Source organism: Phalangium opilio, unplaced genomic scaffold, assembly GCF_054372755.1.
Source record: "Phalangium opilio isolate 3A_F unplaced genomic scaffold, DU_Popi_V2 ptg000041l_1, whole genome shotgun sequence".
Classification (NCBI taxonomy): domain Eukaryota; kingdom Metazoa; phylum Arthropoda; class Arachnida; order Opiliones; family Phalangiidae; genus Phalangium; species Phalangium opilio.
The window spans coordinates 3,977,331-3,999,684 of NW_028324165.1; the positions used below are offsets into that span (position 1 = coordinate 3,977,331).

Sequence of the window (22,354 nt, forward strand, 5' to 3'; positions counted from 1 at the left end):
AGGCATATTGAAGGGTTCAAACGAACCATTCACTTCCAAAAAATTCAATAAAATTTTGTTTGTGCATAATCCTACAATCTATTTAGTCGCTTAGGAAAAGAACTATTCGTTTCAAAATTTTTAAATTTTTCACGATAATTTTAACACCTTTCAATATGCCTCTCACTAAAATTTCAAGAGATTCGAACCAGTGATGCTGAAGGAAACAAATTTAGACTGTTTGAGACTAAGCCATTAAATTATGGTTAATTTTCGTTTTAATGTTCTTACAAAAAGCTAGGAAAGAGAAACATTTTAAACTTCGCACAAGAAATACCAAACATTATTTTGCAAATCACATTAAAATTTCAAGAGATTTCAGCCAGTATTTTCGAACATGGACTGATCTTGTGAACACCACCACTTCACAACTGAGAACTGCATACGTCATTAATCACTCTTTGTTAACTTACACGCCTCTAACGCCGCCGCCGCCAATAAAATTGTATGCAACGCCGCCGCCGGTTTATAGAACGGCGCGCCGGCGGCGCGCCGTCGCCAATATGCCTAAACTTTGCAAACGCCGCCGCCGACAACTTTTTGGCGGCGTCGGACTCTAGTGCACATGTTTATACAAAAGCCAATAGAATATTTTGTGCATAGGTCAATGGAATCTTTTTGTGCACAGCACAGTTTTATGAAATATTTTGTGCGCAGGTCTAGGGAATATTTCTGTGCAAATGGTTATGGAATAGTTTTGTGCTATGGGTATGAAATCTTTATGTACACAGGTCAATGGAATCTTTAGCGCGCAGGTCTAAGGAATCTTTATGTGCACAAGCATATATAATGTTTTGTGCACAGTTCCATGAAATATTTTGTGCATATCTCCATGAAATATTTTGTGCACAGGTCTATGGAAACGTGATGTGCACAAGTATATAGAATGATTTTTGTGCATATGTCTATGACTTCTGTTTGTGCACAAAACTATGGAATCTGGTTTGAACATGTCTATGACATCTGTTGTGCACAAGCCTGTGACTTCCACTTGTGTACAAGTCTACGCAATTTGTTTGTGCACATGGCTACGGAATCTGTGCACAGATCTCCGGAATCTGTTTGTACACAGGCCTACGGCATCTGTTTGTGCACAGGTTTACGGAATCTGTTTCTTTACAGGTCTACGGCATCTGTTTGTGCACAGGCCTACGGCATATTTTTTTGAGCACAGGTCTAGGGAATCTTTTGTGCAACGTTTTATGGAATCTCTTTGGGCACAGGCCTATGGAATATTTTTGTGCACAGGTCTATGGAATCATTTGTGCAAATGGGTATGGAATCGTTTCGTGCAAATGGGTATGAAATTGCTTTGAGCAAATGGGTATGGAATCTTTATGGAAACAGGTCTATGACTTCTGTTTGTAAACAAGTCTAAGACTTCTGTTTGTGCACTAGTCCGTGGAATCTGATGTGCACATATCCTTGACATCTCTGATTGCGCAAGTCTGTGATGTATTTTTTGTGCAAGTCTATGACATCTGTTTGTGCACAACCCTGTGACTTCCGTTTTTGTCCAAGTATCCGGAATCTGTTTTTGCACATGTCTACGGTATCTGTTTGTGTACAGGTCTACGGAATATTTTTGTGCATGAGCCTACTGAATCGGTTTGTGCAGAGGTCTAAGGAATATGTCTTTGCAAAGGCCACTGCATCTGTTTGTGCACAGGTCTAAAGAACATTTTTCTGCAAATGGATACGGGATATTTTTGTGCAAATGGATATGCAGTATTTTTGTGCACTGGTGTACGAGATATTCTTGAGCATATTTTTGAGCATAGGGGTATGGAATGTTTTTGTGCAGAGGTCCATGGAATCTTTTTGTGTACAGGTATATAACATCTCTTTTTGCACAAGTTTATGACATCTGTTTGTGCGTAAGTCTATGACATTTTGTGCGCAAGTCTATGACATCAGTTTGTGCTCAATTATAAGGGATCTGTTTGTGCACAATTCTAAGGGATCTGTTTGTGCACAATTCTAAGGGATCTGTTTGTGCACAATTCTAAGGGATCTGTTTGTGCACAAGTCTACGGGATCTGTTTGTACACAATTATATGACATGTGTTTTCACAAGTCTATGTTATCTACGAAGCATGTTTGTGCACTCAGGGTGACCACAAATAACCTTGTAATTACAGGAAATTATAGGAGACTAGCTGTTACCCGCGGCATCGCTTGAGTGTAGTATGAACTTCCATCAAGTATGGGTACATTTTACTGATTCGACTAATATTTTTGTAGCATCCTAGGAGCGAAGGCACTCGGCGTCGCCCATAAGCTGGTCGGGACATCTTTTATTACTTTACACGCAGATATTCTATAAAGAAAGGTTTTTAAATATATGGCCGCCATTTAAATTGGTGGCAACAAATCGATCCCGAAAGACCATATAGCCCGTCTATGGGTTAAAGGAATCCAGTGTACTAAATATTTGAGAAATCGGTTGAAACTCACGGACTTTCTTACAAACAGAAGATTTGTTACATTTCTGGGCGCCATTTATTGGAAAATCTTTCTTAGTACGCGCCTACTACTTACGAGTAACGTTCCTCCAAATTTTCAGCCTTCTGGGGCCAGCCAGTCAGTCAGGACTTTGATTTATATAGATATAGATGTATAATTAAAAAAAAAACAAAAAAAAAACAGGAAAAGACAAGAGAAGTACTCTTGAAAAAATAGCAAAATATAGGTTGCAAATGCTTTGAAAGTAATAAGATTTACCATAAGTTCGTAAGATATGTTACATAAATTTGTCACTGGAAACTGAGAGCTTGTCTCGAAGTGACGTAAATGAAACGTCATAGATTCTCGTAAAGCGACGCCTGATGAGGCCCTGTCAAAGTCTTAGTACAGACTAAATAGGAAGATGGAGTAGAAATTCGCGTGTAGTCAATTCTCGCGTCGTTCTCGAACTAGCTCACATTAAGTCTCTAGCATTTCGAAATATAGGAAGTGTCATACTTATGGAACGTAATCTTAGAAACATATGCTATAACTTTAAAACATCAGAGACTTCCCTGACAAATATTTTTAGAGGCTTCCATAGCTTTGGTGATATATAACAAAACCAAAAGTGAGAGCGCACAAAATTTCAAAAAATAGGAAAATATAGGAAAATTATCGAAATTATAGGAACTAATAGGAAGACATCCGAAAATAGGAAAAATTATAAAATTTAGGAACTGTGGTCACCCAGCGCAGGTCTATGGAATATGTTTGTGCACAGGTGTATAGATTGTTTTTGTACACAGGTCTACGTAATAATTTTTTAGCCTAAGTCTTCGGAATCTATTTGTATTATTGCATCCACTGTGCTTTGCACGTGAAAACGACGGGAAGGCAATTTGAGTTGGACTGGGCGTTGAAGCAATCAAGATTAATACTTCTATAATTGATGGTTAGGGCCTTGTTAGTTCAAACGTGGTAACTAATATACGCGCAACACCACAAGACTGGAGCGCCTACTTTTCAGTATACGTTTTAAAATACTAGTTTCTAAACAGTTTTAATTTATATTAAGACTGAAGTGACAGATATTAATAAAAACTGTCTTTGTACACAAAGACGCGAAAAAGTAAGAGATAAGTGTAGAAAATTAATTGTTTGAAGTAACAGATATTCAAATTTTCATTTTTGAAGACGTGATTATAAAACATCAATTATTTGAAAAAATTTCTTATCTTAGTTTTTTTCACAAAAATTTCAGAGAAACTACCTTGATACTACTGTTTATTTTCAAGAAACATTTGCTTCGAGGAAGTTCAAATACTCGGATATCTGAAAAATAGAGCTTAGAGTCCGACGCCGCCAAAAAGTTGTCGGCGGCGGCGTTTGCACAGTTTAGGCATATTGGCGACGGCGCGCCGTTCTATAAACCGGCGGCGGCGTTGCATACAATTTTATTGGCGGCGGCGGCGTTAGAGGCGTGTAAGTTAACAAAGAGTGATTAATGACGTATGCAGTTCTCAGTTGTGAAGTGGTGGTGTTCACAAGATCAGTCCATGTTCGAACATACTGGCTGAAATCTCTTGAAATTTTAATGTGATTTGCAAAATAATGTTTGGTATTTCTTGTGCGAAGTTTAAAATGTTTCTCTTTCCTAGCTTTTTGTAAGAACATTAAAACGAAAATTAACCATAATTTAATGGCTTAGTCTCAAACAGTCTAAATTTGTTTCCTTCAGCATCACTGGTTCGAATCTCTTGAAATTTTAGTGAGAGGCATATTGAAAGGTGTTAAAATTATCGTGAAAAATTTAAAAATTTTGAAACGAATAGTTCTTTTCCTAAGCGACTAAATAGATTGTAGGATTATGCACAAACAAAATTTTATTGAATTTTTTGGAAGTGAATGGTTCGTTTGAACCCTTCAATATGCCTCTCACTAAAATTTCAAGAGATTCGATCAAGCGAAACGGAAGAACCGTTCGAAGACCAAGCCCTTTAATTAGGGCTAATTTTCGTTTTAATATTTATAAAAAAACTATAAAAGTAAATGGTATGAAAATTTCTAAATAATAGCAAACGTTGTTTTGCACATCTCTTTAAAATTTCCAGAGATTTGAACCAGTAGTTTCAACATTCAGGCTAAATAACTGTGTTCCTCCCATAGCCGGCCTATGGTTCCTTCGATTTTTCGAGCGAAAAAGCCCAAAATTACCAACACGCGCTTTTACATAGGAAAAACATTGGCGTGTGAAGCCAAATAGTGATCCAGTGGGCTGTGGTTGTAGCAAGGAAGGCAGAAATGAGCACCAGTCAAGGCTAGGAGTCTAGATCCGTGGAGTACAAATTTATAATGACTAGAATTTTTAAACTGGTCCCTCCTCAATTTTCTTAAAAGTTCTCAATTAATAAAGTGATCCCAAGGACCTGTAACCCCCGGATTTAGAATAAAAAAAAACTGGTCCGAGCAATTAATAAACTGGTTTTGGACCTGTGCTATTTCCAAGACTGGTTGGCACGCCGGCGTACGCCGGTGATATTTCGGCGTCGCGGCGGGGCGGGGCGGCGCGCTGATTAAAAGTACGTACGGCGGCGGCGGGGTTAAAAACTAGAAATGTGGCGGCGCGCCGGCGTACTATCGGCGGCGTCGGACTCTAAAGCTAGAAGTATTTATTTTTATATTTCAAAATTGAAAATATTGCGAACCGGAAATTACATTCGCCCTTTGACTGTGATGTAGTTATAGCTTTGAGAGATATACAACACGTCAATTTTTGAAACCTCGAAAACTTTAAAATAAACGAACACGTTTTGTTAAGTTTTCATGCTTGTTTTATTTTGTCTGCTATCAACAATTTTCTGCCCATTTTATTCTCCTTATAGGCCCGAATACTCAAACTAACTCTAAATTTTAAAAAGAAAATAAAATGCATACGTTTTCTATTTTTAAAATGATGCACATGTTTAAGGATAAAATATTTTACTTAAGGAATTTGGTGAAAAAAACTAAGATAAGAAATTTTTTCAAATAATTGATGTTTTATAATCACGTCTTCAAAAATGAAAATTCGAATATCTGTAACTTCAAACAATTAATTTTCTACACTTATCTCTTACTTTTTCGCGACTTTGTGTACAAAGACAGTTTTTATTAATAACGTCTGAGGAATCTTTTCCCTGTTATTTGTTCTTCTTGGCGAACGAGTTTCTTATTTCTTTTACTAAAAGTTTCTCTAATAATTTTAGTTTACCACTTGACGGTCCATAAGAAGAATGCCTAGCAGACGTAAAAGTTTGCAAAACCTCGGACTTGGACAGTGTGGGAAATAAGGCACTTTCACAGGCCAATAGCCAGTTTAAAAATTACCTGGGCCAGTTTAAAAATTAAACGCTTTGGGGTCTACTGGCCCTGGTGGCCACTTAATTAATTCAAAGTTTTCCCCCTCAAGATTTTGCATCATTAAATAAATACTATGTTAATCCCTAAAATTGTCTCGTCTTTGCTTCTATGCTGTTTGCTCACTTGGCATGAATTGTGATTGTGTATGTGGGAGTGGGATTATGGGTGGGTTTCATATGTCTGTCTACGCTTTACACAGTGTAGAATCTGTAGATGAAGTGATTTTTGCAGTTAGCTAAAGCATGGCTAAAGGGAAGATAATCTCTCGGTAGTCTTGTTTGGGTCTGGTCTCTAGGGAAAAGCAGCCTGCTGCCTTTGACTGTATTAGGGTCTATGGGAAGATAACAATGGAGTGTCAACTCCCTCCCTACGGGCCGAATTTTATAATTTAGCATTACTCAATAGTTCTTAATTTAAGACTGCAATATTTTTAAATACCCATACCTATAAAAACTAACCTACTAAGCCTACGCCCTAGCAAATATTGTCCAGAATAGATAATTTGGCCATAAATTACGAAAGCCTGATTTCTGAGGCTAAAAGTGGTAGGTGGCACCGTGGCCAGTTTTTTAATTAAAATACCTAGGTTCTACTTGCCACAGGTCCAGTTTTAAAAAAATCCTTATTTCCCACACTGGACTTGGAGGCGGTAATATTTTAGTACTGGAGTGGTATTAAGCTAAGAAAAGAATGCGTGTGGCACGTCTGCGGGGTGGGAAATAAGGATTTTTTAAACTGGACATTAGGCCAGCGATCCCCTTGACCTTGACGTGCCCTGGTCACTGGTCATGGTCCAGTTTATTTTTTCCAGGTCAGGGGGGGGGGGGTCGCTGGCCCATAAGTGTCCAGTTTTAAAAATATCCTTATTTCCCACCCTGCAGATGCCTATCCCAACATCCCATGGCCAACTTAGATAATATTCTTTCGGTGGTACAAGGCCTGTCAGCTTCACCCGAGCCCCATGTTAAAAAACGACTAGCAAAATCGCCCCTAGTTCCGACTTTAGCCGTTGGGTGCGCTACCAACCCAGTTTTCCTCGTAATTATTTTTCTATAGACTATATCAGTTGAAGAGGGGAAACTTCACAGTTGGACCTGCCAATAAACGGAGCTGGGTTTCACCCTCCTCCGTGCGGGCCACTGAAGAACTCTCTATGCTAAATTTCCCGCACAATATGACGCCTAGGCGGGGACTAGCGAAACCCCGCCTCAAAATCTCTCCTTTACCCCCCCCCCCGAATTGAAATAGCTCTATAAGAAAAAAATTCGGAAGTGGTCTCGTCTTTAAAGCATTTTTAATATATTTACCCATTTTTTTCGAGGCCAAATTTTAATTTATATTTTGAGACCTATTTCATAATTTTCAGTCCGTTACTTAGCGAATAATCAAAATTCGAGGTAATGTTAATCCATCTATTAATTCATGTGACTTTGTATTTTCCACTTTTCTTTGTTCTTACCTTAATTGGTGTTAAATCGTTAGTTTCATTAGAACTTAATGCGATGAAACGAATAATGAGGTTAAAAGTTCCGTGTAGGTCTGGTTTAATAATTATACAAAAACGAAGTTCATAAGGGTTGTGAATCTCGAAAAAGGAGAATAAGAACAGTTGCATGAACATTTGTAGGAAGTCCCACCATGTGGAGGCTAGACAGTTCCCGTAATCAAAGGTCTAACGATTATAATGGAGTTCAAGGCAATCATTTCAATTCATTTGACGGATTGCTCTCTAAGTGGATTAGTTGGAGACCAGTTGATAATGTATAGCGCAAATGCTTGAACATTTGGTAGATGTCCCGCCATTTGGAGGCTATACGTTACTCGTTAGAGTCGTTACATCTCGTACCTGTGATGGTGGAGTAAGACGACAATGCGACAGATTCGGTTTATGTGGAATGGGCGAGAGACTAGGCAGATGATGGAATAGTGGCCACTAAAACAGTGGATCGGTACTCGAGTAAAATAGTTAACATAGTGAAATACACTTTCCCCAATTACGGGAAAAAGCGTACTCAGTTCAGAAATGGGGAATACGTTTACTTCTATGTGCAACCCGGGAACGCGCTCTATTGTAACAAAGAACAGAAAGACAGACACAGAAACGTCCCAGACAGTACCTCTCAATAGCGTAACGTTCCTATAACAAAGAGGAGAGAGAGAGACGGAGAGATCAAAGAGGAGGGAAATAGGGAGAGAGAATCAGCATAGGCAGCCGTGATCCATGCGTAGTGAGAAGAGGGGAAAATATACGGTACGCCGCGGCGCTTAACGCGCAACTTATTGGCGCACAGTTGACGTGACAGGTTCTCCTCTTTCGGGCTACCAATACTGGAAAGAAATTTCAGTTACGTAGGGGATGACAGAGACAGAGGCGGTCAGGTCCCCCCTTTGCGCGAAAGAAGTGCGTCCTAAATCTTATCGTACCAGAAATTTTTGTTACTACCGCCCTCCACCCTATTTTTTCCATTTTTCGGCGGATTTTATAGAGCGCGTTTCTATCTCTCTATTTCCCTCCTCTTTGGAGAGATAATCAGTATAGGCAGCCGTGATCCATGCGTGTTGAAAACGGTGGTAAATCTACGGACGGTACGTCGCGGCGCCTGAGCGCAGCTTTATCGCGCATAGTTGACACATGGGATGACAGAGACAAGACAAGGAGGTCCATCCGCCCACGCGGAAAGGATATGAGTCCTGAAACTGAGCTTTTAGAAAACTGTTCTAACTACCCCCTTATTTTGCCATTTTTTAGCGCATTTTATAAAGCCTGTTTCTATCACCTTTCTCTCCTCTTTGCCTATAATAGAGGTAAAAATATAGTGTTAAGAATGTTTACCGGCGAAAAAACATAATCCACAAACCTTAGGTCAAATGGTCGTTAAATGTTTCCCTCAAAATGTTTAACAGATGTTCGTGGAATTAATTGCAAGCAAAAGAAAGGAAAATACAAGTTACAAGTATTTATTTGCTCTCCATTGCCCCCTCCCCATTTGCGCAATCGGCAATTCTGTAGCCTTGCAACCACAACAAGATATAGAGGCGTCTCTGTATTTTTTTTTTTTTTACTTTAGCATTAACAGTTACGGCCCATTCATTACAGAAAAGGATGAAAGATGGTTTTGTCCAACAAATTTAAAATGCTCATGTTACGATTAAAATGAAATTTTACATTGTCTAGCAGCCTTCAAGTACATCTAGTCATTCATGTGACTTCTACGTTCATGTTCTGTCAAATAACTCTTCCACGTACTTGCATAGTCACATTGATCACATTTGAAGGGTTTTTCGCCACTGTGAATGCGTTTATGCGCGACTAAATTAATCTTCACTGTGCTGGCATAGTCACACTGACCACATTTGAAGGGTTTTTCACCACTGTGAATGCGTTGATGTTTGATCAAATTATACTTCTTCGTGCATTTATAGTCACACTGATCACATGTGAAGGGTCTTTCACCACTATGAATGCGTTGATGTGCGATCAAATGAACCTTCTGCGTGGATCCATAGTCACAATGATCACATTTGAAGCATTTTTCACCTCTGTGAATGCGTTGATGTGCGATCAAATTATACTTCTTCGTGCATCCATAGTTACACATTTCACATTTGAAGGGTTTTTCACAACTGTGAGTGCGTTGATGCGCGATCAAAACATTCTTCCATGTATTTGCATAGTGACACCGATCACATTTGAATCGTTTTTCTTCGTTACCCTTCTTAATGTGACGTTGTGGACCCCTTTTATAATCAGCAGAATATTTGATCCGAGTTGAACGTTTCTTCTTTAATTTTCCTACAGAAAATTATTAAACGAAATATAAGAACGACACACATACGATTTACAATTAGTATCAAAAATACAGTAATATTCAAGCGCACTTCATAAAAAATGTAATGCTAAGGCCTGTACGAAAACTCAGTCTTAAAGAAAAGAAACAGTGCTGACTGATCAAGGCGCTAGGAGATGAACGAATATCAACTGAAATGCAGGAGAAACCTCGGCGCGAAACTAGAAAGGTCGTATTGATGCTGGGTGAACACAAGTTACCAATTTATTTCGTTCTTGCACCCCCTCTCTCTTTTGTCACGTCTAGTTTTTCACTTTCCTTCTCTGCCTGGCAAATGGGACCCCCGAGGTCTTATTAGTGTTATACTTTCCACATATGTGAAATAAAGTACAATTGACACATAATTTAAAATAACTAATGTGGATATACCTTCGATAGATAAAACTTATTGTTCCAAAAATCTGCGTAACCAGAAACAATATCTAATTTTAGCCAGCAACAAATAAACTCCGAATTTTTATTGAAAATAAGTACCAGCATAAGAAAATAATATATAGCTCCCTATAAGTATGAAACTCTTCATTTAAGCCATGTAAACAGCATTTTCTTTCATTGAAATTTTTAAAAAGGCTCTAAAGCCACCTATTAGGAACTTATGGCGTTAAAAAAGCTGATTATTTGTTTAGAAAATTTTCAAATTTTATATTATAATTAAATCGTTCAAGGTCTTGAAGTTCTTATTATGATAATTACATAGCTGATTAATTGCATGTCAAAATTATCATAATAAATTAATAGATGTCGCGAGATTTCGACGACAAAGGCTAGTCCCTACACATACGAGGTAAGGAGTGTCTCGTGTCTCTACGGGCGTGGCCAGAATTCCCCGGCCCATCGTGCTTTTCACGGACACCTTAGGTGGCGGTTTCGCCCCCCTTTACTCGTAGTGGCAAAACTACTCCCACGGGTAGGTGGCTTTAGAAACTTTTTAAAAATTTCAATGAAAGAAAATGCTGTTTACATGGCTTAAATGGAGAGTTTCATACTGGTACTTATTTCGACCAAAAATTCGGAATTTATTTGTTGCTGAATAAAATGAGATATTGTTTCCGGTTACACAGATTTTTGTAACAATAAGCTTTATCTATCGAAGGGATATCCACATTAGTTATTATTAATTGTGTCAATTGTACTTTATTTCACACCACACAAGTGGAAAATATAACAGTCGGGGGTGCCATTTTCCAGACAGAGATACAAAGTGAAAACTAGACCTGACAAGAGAGAGGAGGTGCAAGAACGAAATAAATTGGTAACTTGTGTTCACTCAGCATCAATACGACCTTTCCAGTTTCGCGCCAAGGTTTCTCCTGCATTTCAGTTGATGTTCGTTCATCCCCTTTTGGTTGATGAGGTCGTTTACTCATCGGCTAACGCCTTGATCAGCACTGTTTCTTTTCTTTAACACTGAGTTTTCGTAGACGCCTTAGCATTACATTTTTTATGAAGTGCGCTTGAATATTAATGTATTTTTGATACTATATTATAAATGGTATGTGTGTCGTTTTTATATTTCGTTAACAATTTTCTGTAGGAAAGTTAAAGAAGAAACGTTCAACTTGGATCAAATATTCTGCTGATTATAAAAGGGGTCCACATCGTCACGTCAGAAAGGGTAACGAAGAAAAACGATTCAAATGTGATCAATGTGACTATGCAAGCACAATGAAGATTAATTTCTTCAATCATCAACGCATTCATAGCAGCGAAAAATGCTTCAAATGTGATCAATGTGATTATGCCAGCACGCACAAGTATAATTTGATCGCACATCAACGCATTCACAGTGGTGAAAAGCCCTTCAAATGCGATCAATGTGACTATGGATCCACGCAGAAGGTTCATTTGATCAAACATCAACACATTCACAGTGGCGAAAAACCCTTCAAATGTGATCAATGTGACTATGCAAGTACGTGGAAGAGTTTTTTGACAGAACATGAACGTAGAAGTCACATGAATGACTAGATGTACTTGAAGGCTGCTAGACAATGTAAAATTTCTTTTTAATCGTAACATGAACATTTAAAATATTGTTGGACAAAAACTTTATCTTTCATCCTTTTCTGTAATGAATGGGCCGTAACTGTTAATGCTAAAATAAAAAAAAATACAGAGACGCCTCATTATCTTGTTGTGGTTGCAAGGCTAGAGAATTTCCAAATGCGCAAATGGGGAGGGGGCAATCGAGAGCGAATAAATACTTGTAACTTGTATTTTCCTTTCTTTGGCTTGCAATTAATTCCACGAACATCTGTTAAACATTTTGAGAGAAACATTTAACGAAGGTTTGTGGATAATGTTTTTTCGCCGGTAAACATTCTTAACACTATATTTTTACCTCTATTATAGGCAAAGAGGACAGAGAGGTGATAGAAACAGGCTTTATAAAATGCGCTAAAAAATGGCAAAATAAGGGGGTAGTTAAAACAGTTTTCTAAAAGTTCAGTTTCAGGACTCATATCGTTTCCGCGTGGGTGGATGGACCTCCTTGTCTTGTCTCTGTCATCCCATATGTCAACTATGCGCGATAAAGCTGCGCTCAGGCGCCGCGACGTACCGTCCGTAGATTTACCCCCGTTTTCAACACGCATGGATCACGGCTGCCTATACTGATTATTTCTCCAAAGAGGAGGGAAATAGGGAGATAGAAACGCGCTCTATAAAATCCGCCGAAAAATGGAAAAAATAGGGGGGGGGGTAATAACAAAAATTTCTGGTACGATAAGATTTAGAACGCACTTCTTTCGCGCAAAGGGGGGACCTGACCGCCTCTGTCTCTGTCATCCCCTACGTAACTGAAATTTCTCTCTAGTATTGGTAGCCCGAAAGAGGAGAACCTGTGACGTCAACTGTGCGCCAATAAGTTGCGCGTTAAGCGCCGCGGCGTACAGTATATTTTCCCCTCTTCTCACTACGCATGGATCACGGCTGCCTATGCTGATTCTCTCTCCCTATTTCCCTCCTCTTTGATCTCTCCGTCTCTCTCTCTCCTCTTTGTTATAGGAACGTTACGCTATTGAGAGGTACTGTCTGGGACGTTTCTGTGTCTGTCTTTCTGTTCTTTGTTACAATAGAGCGCGTTCGCGGTATTCCCCATTTCTGAACTGAGTACGCTTTTTCTCGTAATTGGGGAAAGTGTATTTCACTATGTTAACTATTTTACTCGAGCACTGATCCACTCTTTTAGTGGCCACTATTCCATCATCTGCCTAGTCTCTCGCCCATTCCACATAAACCGAATCTGTCGCATTGTCGTCTTACTCCACCATCACGGGTACGAGATAACGAGTAACGTATAGCCTCCAAATGGCGGGACTAGGGTTCTAAATCGGTAAATTACCATGGTAATTTACCATGGTAACTGTAATTTATGATTTTGTCGGGTAAATTACGAAAACGGTAATTACCGTGGTAATTTACGCTGGTAAATTACCACGATGGTAATTTACCACCGAATTTTCATTTCCTTCACTTGGAAAATGGTCTAAAAGCTCCATATTTTGCTCTACCAGTGCATGCACACTTTTTTCTTCCCATGAGGCATGAGTATGTCTTAAAAGGTCGAAGGAGCGTGGGAAAAATTTGATTAAGGAAATGAAATTTGATTTTCTCGTCTATTCTTATTGTAGAGTTCGTTTGCTTCAGCTGGAAAGCTGTAGTTTTTGGAAATTTCTAGAGATGGGCCCATACCTATACCAATATCGACACCGAAATTTGACTAAACCGATATATCGGTATCGGTTTAAATTGGTATCGGCCCTTCTAGAATTTTGTACTAAAAATGTGAAATAGCAATAATTCGCAAAATTGGTAAGAAGAAGAAAGTGGATGTTGCTGTTCAAAAGTATTTTGAGCTGCAAACATCAAAACTCGGTGTTTAAATAAATAATGTAAGATACTATGCTATAAAAAGAATAGCTGTGTTCAAGTGATATTTTTCGTTATTTAGCTTAAAAACGATCAATATAATTTAATTTTTGAATTTTCGTAAATTATCATGAACGGTAATTTACGCGGTAAATTACGGCGTAATTTACCATTTTCCCAAATTACCGTAATTTTCGAACCCATGTTCAAGCATTTGCGCTATTCATTATCAACTGGTCTCCGACTAATCCACTTAGAGAGCAATCCGTCAAATGAATTGAAATGATTGCCTTGAACTCCATTATAATCGTTAGACCTTTGATTACGGGAACTGTCTAGCCTCCACATGGTGGGACTTCCTACAAATGTTCATGCAACTGTTCTTATCCTCCTTTTTCGAGATTCACAACCCTTATGAACTTCGTTTTTGTGTAATTATTAAACCAGACCTACACGGAACTTTTAACCTCAGTATTCGTTTCATCGCATTAAGTTCTAATGAAACTAACGATTTAACAACAATTAAGGTAAGAACAAAGAAAAGTGGAAAATACAAAGTCACATGAATTAATACATGGATTTACATTACCTTGAATGTTGATTATTCGCCAAGTAACGGACTGAAAATTATGAAATTGGTCTCAAAATATAAATTAAAATTTGGCCACGAAAAAAATGGGTAAATATATTAAAAATGCTTTAAAGACGAGACCACTTCCGAATTTTTTTCTTATAGAGCTATTTCAATTCGGGGGGTAAAGGAGAGATTTTGAGGCGGGGTTTCGCTAGTCCCCACCTAGGCGTCATATTGTGCGGAAAATTTATCATAGTGTTCTTCAGTGGCCCGCACGGAGGGAGGGTGAAACCCAGCTCCGTTTATTGGCAGGTCCAACTGTGAAGTTTCCCCCCAACAACTGATATAGTCTATAGAAAAAGAATTGCAAGGAAAACTGGGTTGGTAGCGCACCCAACGGCGAAAGTCGGAACTAGGGGCGATTTTGCTAGTCGTTTTTAACAATGTGGCTCGGGTGAAGCTGGCAGGCCTTGTACCGCCGAAAGAAGATTATCTAAGTTGGCCATGGAATGTTGGGATAGGAATCTGCAGGGTGGGAAATAAGGATATTTTAAAACTGGACACTGGACCAGCGACCCCCCCCCCTGACCTGGAAAAAATAAACTGGTCCATGACCAATGACCAGGGCACGTCAAGGTCAGGGGGATCGCTGGCCTAATGTCCAGTTTAAAAAATCCTTATTTCCCACCCCGCATTCTTTTCTCATCTTAATACCACTCCAGTACTAAAATATTACCGCCTCCAAGTCCGAGGTTTTGCAAACTTTTACGACTGCTACGCATTCTTCTTATGGACCGTCAAGTGGTAAACTAAAATTTCCAGAGAAACTTTAAGTAAAAGAAATAAGAAACTCGGTCGCCAAGAAGAACAAATAACAAGGAAAAGATTCCTCAGACGTTATAGGACTTGCGGAGTCTTGAATGATTAATTTAATTTGGTTTAGTAGTAGGATGGATGCTATGAAAGCTTGTGTTGTGGTGATGAAACCTTTAAGCTGGTACGTAATGAAAATATTTCTTGAACTTGAAGAATGTCCCAAAGCAGACTTTAATTTTTAAGTCTAGTTTAATCATTTTTAAACTAGTCCTTGGGACCAGTGACCCCCCTAGTGTCCTAAATAATAAACTGGTCTCCGGAGTGGTCCCAGCCTTTATTCTTCTATAGATTTGCAATTAATAAACTGGTCCCGAGGACCAGTAACCCCCACTTTTTGAATTAAAAAACTAGTCCAAGCAATTAATAAACTGGTTTTGGACCAGAGGAAGTGTGCTATTTCTAAGTCTGTCCCAAAGAAGCAATCTCTATTAAGGACTCTCCCCTTTACCCAGACTTGTTGTTTTGATTGAAAATACTACACTTCGCAGTCCAGACCAAACATATTTTTAAATACAGCGTCAACAATTATAACACGTGGAACAGCCATCCATAAGATACACCTTCCCCATTCTTGAAATGACGCGGCGAAATATTTATTTTTTGATGGGGTGTAATCATTGCGTGGAATAACTTGCCAGAGCATTTTGTCTCCTCAGGCTAGCGATGTTCAAACATTAACTCAGGACCACTACATGGCTAATGGCTCAAAATCCTCTACCTGTTCCAGATGGGCTAGTGAAGTTTTATTAGTCTCTCATATTTAAAGGAAAAGGCCGGGTAACATAACATTATACCTTATAAGAACGGCCTTTTCGAGGGCCTTTTTCTAAATATAAAACGGAAATTTATTAAAAAAAAAAATAATCTCTTGTTACAAAAAATGTGTTATTTCGGAATTCATTTAAAGGGTATGGGAATTTACAATTTCATATCATATTTTATCACGAAAGTGGTATTATATTACACTTTCAAGTCTCTACTTTAAAAATATAAAGTTTTTAATATAATTGAACCAAAGTTTCTATTTTTAAAATCCATTGGAAAATCACGAAAACTCAGTTTCGATATACAAATCATTTTGTCTTGTCAGCTTGTTCGGTTGGTTTATGACATCACTATGACGTTGAGGAAAAAAGCGCGGGAAACCTATACGCGCGAGCGCGAGCTATACGCGTCTCGAGCTCTGTCCATGCTTTGATAGCGGAGAGAGTGGCACCATCTCGCGTGTGTGACGTCAAAAAGAAGAAAACGTTGTAGCCTTTCTTAAAAAGTGGATTTTAAATAATTTCATATGAAGCATTTTCAAATGCATATTGCCAAATAACTAGAAATCGGAGAATTAAAAGCTTCATATTTTTGAATTCACAGTAATTAATTCTATCTTTTGCTATATAAATCAGAGGTTTTTCGAACGAAGCTTCTCTTACCCTTTAAATTTTTTCGCCATTTGTAATTTACTCTTTTATTCTGATTTCACGAGAACTGCAAGACATTTCATGCGTATAAAGGCAGACCCCTTAATTTGCAGTTAGAATTAGGCGCCCGAAATAGTGACATTTTTTTTCAATTAACCCAAGATTTAGAAATTTTTGGCAAGTATAAAATGAACCAATTTGATACATTTTCACATAATTGGTATTTAACTATTAAATTTTGAATTTGTGTAAAATAATGTATCTACAGTACAACCCAAACCTTTTCTTGATTCATTTTTGAAGGAAAAGGTCGGAAAACAACATTTTACCTCAATACAAAAGAAAAAAATAATAATAAAAAAGATCTCTTATTACAAAATAATTAGCATTTAATTAATCATAAAAATTAGGGCTACTATGCCGCCATTGGTTTAGTAGCTTCTGCTAATTCGAACCTGATAAGCTCGTGATAGAGCGCACTATGCCCCACCTTACCCTTACTTTGTCTCACAAAGGTCCTGGCAACACTGTAAACTCTTAGTAGTTTAAAATATTAACATTTTTCTCCATTCCTTAATTTGCTTGTTCTTCGAAAAATGTTCCATGTTTCGAAACATGTCTTCATTCAAAGTTTAATTTTAGGAAAGAAATGTGTCTTCACAAACGGTCTTTACGCAAAGCCTATATGAATTTGGTCAATTCTCAAAGAGTTGTTCTCGGAGAGGTATTTGCGATATATTTGAACTATTCCTCGTTCTACTATGAAGTTTAAAATGGCAAAATTGATTTAGGAAATGGATAAGGAAGATTGTTACTTAAGCAAAGATGACAAAATGAAGAAACTGAGGAACAAGGTAATAATTGACAAAATAGTTCCCGCATTATGAGGAAATCTGTGCTGGTAGCGCAGCTAATGGCAAAAAAACGAACCTAGGGGCCATTTCGCCTTGCTTGAGTGAAAGCACCCAGTTTTTCCGTTCCTTATGAAGGGTTTATGAGATACATGATTAAAAATAACATTTCCTGCAGCCTCTCAATGACTAATGAACAATGAACTTTTTTAAATGGCCAATGATAAATTCCATTCTGATTGGCTGAAGGTTTAGAGGATAAAGGTCCCTTGTTTAAAGATTTATTAAAAATGAGGACCATTAATGTTATTTGACGTCATTGGTTTCTCATCTTTCTTGCTCGTCTCTTTAAAAGGCATTCTGCCTGAGGCCCCATGGAAATCAGCTGTAGTAATGGAATCTTACTTGAATTTTTCAGTTTGACGTTTTAATTTCAAACGTGAGAAAATCGCGAATGGAAAATGAATTAACTATTAATGAGCAACGAGAGAAAATTGACCTGCTCAAGAAGGTCAGAGAAGAATTGATAAACAAAGTCAAAGATCTCTAGGTAACCTATGAGGTTAGATATTAGCAATATTCTTTAATCATTGTTAATTGTCTAAAAAATTAGGAGAAAAATGGAGCAATTCAAAAGGCTAACGATGTATCAGTGAAAGTTGAACCAGTTGATTATGATTCAGAGCCAGATAGCCAAGCATTATCCCTACCAGTTGCGGAACAGCAACAACCTCAATCTCAAAATGAAAGGTATTGCGAGAGAAAAAAAGGTGTATTCATTTTATTGTTTTCATGGACTATTTATCACAATTTATTTGTATAGTTCGGAAGGACTCCCTACTGAGGCCAGGAACCGCAAGCAGCCTGGTGTGTAGATTTTCATTTTTAATGAAATACTGAAAGTCTCCCACAAGTCACTCGCTGGGTGCAAAGTTCATTGAACCAAACGCTGATGAGCTAGAACCGAAGCCCCGAAAAGTTTTACGGCAAATTTTAATAGCCTTATTAGTCAGTGGTGATGGTATGAAGTTGGGCAAGCTAGTTTTTGGAATCCTTAATGAATGTAGATTATACGGCAATGCAATGAACTGCTTCGAAGAATTTGATGGCTTAACATACAAGAATGAAATCTACTCGACCCATGTTGGCGAAAGTAGCGAATCTGATTTTATTTCGAAACTACTGCTGATGCCAATCGAAAAGATTAAGACATCGGCCCAAAATAGAAAATATTTCGAATTTCTCAACAGTCTTTTGAGGATCGACAGAGCATGCTGGGATATAACTTAGATAATCTGATAATCTAACCCATGTTCCAACCTTGACGTACTTTTAGACTCAACTATAACCTGTTTCAGACTAATTGTTAGTGGATCAATTTGGTTGACTTTTAACCTGTTGTTACCCACGTATATCGTCATTTGAACCACGCATTAACTTATTTTTTATTTATAACTTTAACCTTCTATTTTCGGTAAGGTTTAGCACAAAAATTCACCCCTAGGTCAAAAAATTTGGTTCTCTTAAGCCTTTATCAGTTTTAAGGAACAATAATAAAACCACATACAAGACATTTTCCATCAGTGCTAAGGAGAAATAGTTTAAGCGAAATTATTCTTGTAAAAATATAGTTTAATGAGACGGGAAGATTTTACACTCGTTCTGCTCTGTGGCTTGGTTTGGCGCAAACACAGGGGCTACACCCCAGACTATTTCTTTCGGGGGTTTCTAGAATTTACAAGTATTAATATAGTGGCGTTACTTGGTCCAAGTTTATATTTAGTGAGTGACAGAACGCAACCCTTGTGTATTATTTCTATTTTGTACATTTTGTATGGAACTATTAGATATTACAATAGGTGATTGATAAAATATAACACCACCAACTAGCCTCGCATTGGTTTAGAGAGAAGAAACTACTTCTTTTCTTTAATGTTGTGTCTTCACACGCCTAATTGGCATTCTAGCGCCCTTACAGAATTCTAAATACAATATATTTAATGTTAATTTGTAAACCACGATTGAATATAACTAGGAAATAGTAGACGCGACTCTGGGAATCTTTCGCGCGCTCCCTGTCCCCACTGTGTAACGATAATAAGTGGGCGGATGCATCAAAAAAGGGTATGATACAAGTTAAGACCACATCCTATAGTATCATCGCGATTTCCTCGTGTCGTATCTATATTTTCCGGATGTTACGTGATTATTTCCTTAATGAAACATAGTTTTTGCTTTTTGTAGATAAATCCAAGGAAAAACATAATCCTGAAGACAAAAGAGGTCTAGACCATAACATTAAAATTCTTACTAGAGGAAAAATCTTCAAATGTGATCAGTGTGAATTTTTGAGCACACAGAAATGTAATTTGACCAGACATGAACGCATACACAGTGGTGAAAAACCTTTCCAATGTGATCAGTGTGATTTTATGTGCGCTGACAAGAGTAGTTTTATCAGACATCAACGCGTTCACAGTGGAGAAAAACCTTTCCAATGTGATCAGTGTGACTTCGCTACCAAGTGGAAGTCCGTATTGATCACACATCAACAACTTCACAGTGGAGAAAAACCTTTCCAATGTGATCAGTGTGACTACGCATGCGCGTGGAAGTCTATATTGATCACACATCAAAGCGTTCACAGTAGAGAAAAACCTTTCCATTGTGATCAGTGTGATTTTAGATGCGCTGTCAAGGGTAATTTTATCAGACATCAACGTGTTCACAGTGCTGAAAAACCTTTCCAATGTGATCAGTGTGACTACGCTAGCGCATGGAAGTCTGTATTGATCTCACATCAACGCGTTCACAGTGGAGAAAAACCTTTCCAATGTGATCAGTGTGACTACGCTAGCGCGCGGAAGTCCGGATTGATCACACATCAACGTAATCACTCTGAAGAAAAACCTTTCCAATGTGATCAGTGTGATTTTGGTTGCGCTGTCAAACGTAGTTTTATCAGACATCAACGCGTTCACAGTGACGAAAAACGCTTCAAATGTAACCAGTGTGAATATTCCAGCACTCACAAGAATAGTTTAATCATACATCAACGCATTCACAGTGGTGAAAAACCCTTCAAATGTGATAAGTGTGACTATTCCAGCGTACAGAAGCCTAATTTGACCAAACATCAACGCATACACAATGGTGGAAAACCCTTCAAATGCCATCAGTAAGACTTTAGGTGCACTGGCATGAGTACTTTCATCAGGCATCAACGCGTTCAAAGTTGGGGGAAAGCCCTTTAAATGTGCTCACTGTGACTTTACTAGCGCATGAAAGTTCGTTTTGATCACACATAATACCCTTCATAATAGAGAAAAACCCTTCAGACGTGACTGTTGTGAATTTTCCAGTAAATATAAGAGTTCTTTTATAGGACATGTTCGCATTCACAGCTGTGAAATACCATTGAAATTCGATTGCACGACAGACATACATTCACGGTGGAGAAAAACCCTTCAAATGTGGTCGTTGTATATATTCAAAATAATTGAAAATGAAACGTATCAAGTAGTAATAGTGGAATGTCCATTATTCATTATACGTTAACACTGCTTTTTGAAATAATGTAAATATTTTACTTAATATGCTGATTTTATTGTAAGATCATTTTAATTGTTTGAGTTTCTCATTTGTAGAAATAGTAAGTTGTTCAAGCATTAAACATTCTAACTAATATTAAAATTCATTAATCGTGTTTAAATTAAATCAATTTTCAGAAGGTAATTTCAATTGAAGTAAGTTACCTTACCTTGGAACATTCTGAAAAATATGGTCAATTCATGGGGCAACATCATACTCCGCCGCTATTTCTTTCATATGAGCTGAAATGAATCATATAACCCTTGCTTGTATTGAGAATGAAAGATCTATATATGTTGAAACGTCTTCAATATTATGTTTTTGGGTCTTCGGGAGCCTTTTGAATATATTAGAGCCCCTTAAGAGACCTTGTATTAGACATATCAAAAAGATATCTAGAAACAGAGTGCCGTGAGAAGTCTTGTGTTAGACATATCACTAGATATCTAGAAATACAACCAATGATACAACGCCCTAAGAGAAGCCAAAAAAGTAGGTTATTAAGCAAAGAGCATTTCTCAGAAGTCTTAGAAGTAGAGCGCCCCATCTCAGAGGTCCGACATTCCCAAAAAAATACGGGATTTCGCGATTTTGCCAATGATTACGATAAAGATTTCGTGATTTTTGCCAAAGATTTCGTGATTTCACGATTTCACAAAGATTAAAGCAGGAATGAAGCTGAGACCACCTAATATGGCTACCAGAACAGCGGTAAGACTTGGGAGGGTGTCACGTACTACTATCCCATTGTTACTATTTCCAGGCGGCACCTAAGGTTTATGCCGTCCCACCGTCTCCCCCAGTTAGAATAGGGCGAACGGAAGCGTGGGAAATAAGGCGGTGGCACAGGGCAAATGACCAGTTTAAAAATTGCCTGGACCAGTTTAAAAATTAGATCGGAGGGGGTTCAGTTAAATTCAATTGGTATGCCCTACCCTAGTTGCAATTAAGGAGATGTGGATCATTCAAAAGAGGAGTTCAATTAGAATCTATGTGCCTAATTTGAAGGATATTGACCGTTTTCATGATTTTTCCCCGCAAAAAACCAGTATTTTAATTAATAATTTCGGTTATTTTTGATTAGAGTAAGTCATTTCATGAGGTATATTTAATTGAGAAAATATGGATTGATTTAATTGGGAAATATCTACTTTTACATAGCTTATCCGTAAAATTATTAGTTTGCTCTGAAAATGGTTATAGGTATTTTTTGTGGTTTAAGTCTTGAAGAATCTCTGATATTTTACCGATATGCTACTGCTAGAACATAGACTCTGTACGACCACAGTGTACAGTCACCACACTGATCATCAAGATCATTTTTCCGTCTGGAGGGTGACGACTGACGGGCCTGAGGCTGAGCCTGACGGCGGCTAGGAAAAGGTTAAAGCTATCTGCTAGAAGTTCTCCTGTTTAGTTTGGCGCTGTGACTTGTAGTGAATT

General features: G+C 38.0%; 2 protein-coding genes across 2 annotated transcripts; both read left to right on the forward strand.

Annotated features, from left to right (window-relative positions):
• Positions 1–10,881: 10,881 nt before the first annotated feature.
• On the forward strand, positions 10,882–11,848 carry LOC149679443 (uncharacterized). The gene is made up of 2 exons (XM_089835724.1): positions 10,882–10,986; positions 11,056–11,848. The coding sequence occupies exon 2, from the start codon at positions 11,400–11,402 to the stop codon at positions 11,700–11,702; it is 303 nt and encodes a 100-aa protein (XP_089691850.1). The 5' UTR covers positions 10,882–10,986; positions 11,056–11,399; the 3' UTR covers positions 11,703–11,848.
• Positions 11,849–17,118: 5,270 nt separating this feature from the next.
• Positions 17,119–20,952, forward strand: LOC149679444 (uncharacterized). Its single transcript, XM_089835663.1, has 6 exons — positions 17,119–17,193; positions 17,261–17,323; positions 17,739–17,831; positions 17,934–18,070; positions 18,144–18,187; positions 19,565–20,952. The coding sequence occupies exons 1-6, from the start codon at positions 17,119–17,121 to the stop codon at positions 20,500–20,502; spliced, it is 1,350 nt and encodes a 449-aa protein (XP_089691789.1). The 3' UTR covers positions 20,503–20,952.
• Positions 20,953–22,354: the final 1,402 nt, after the last annotated feature.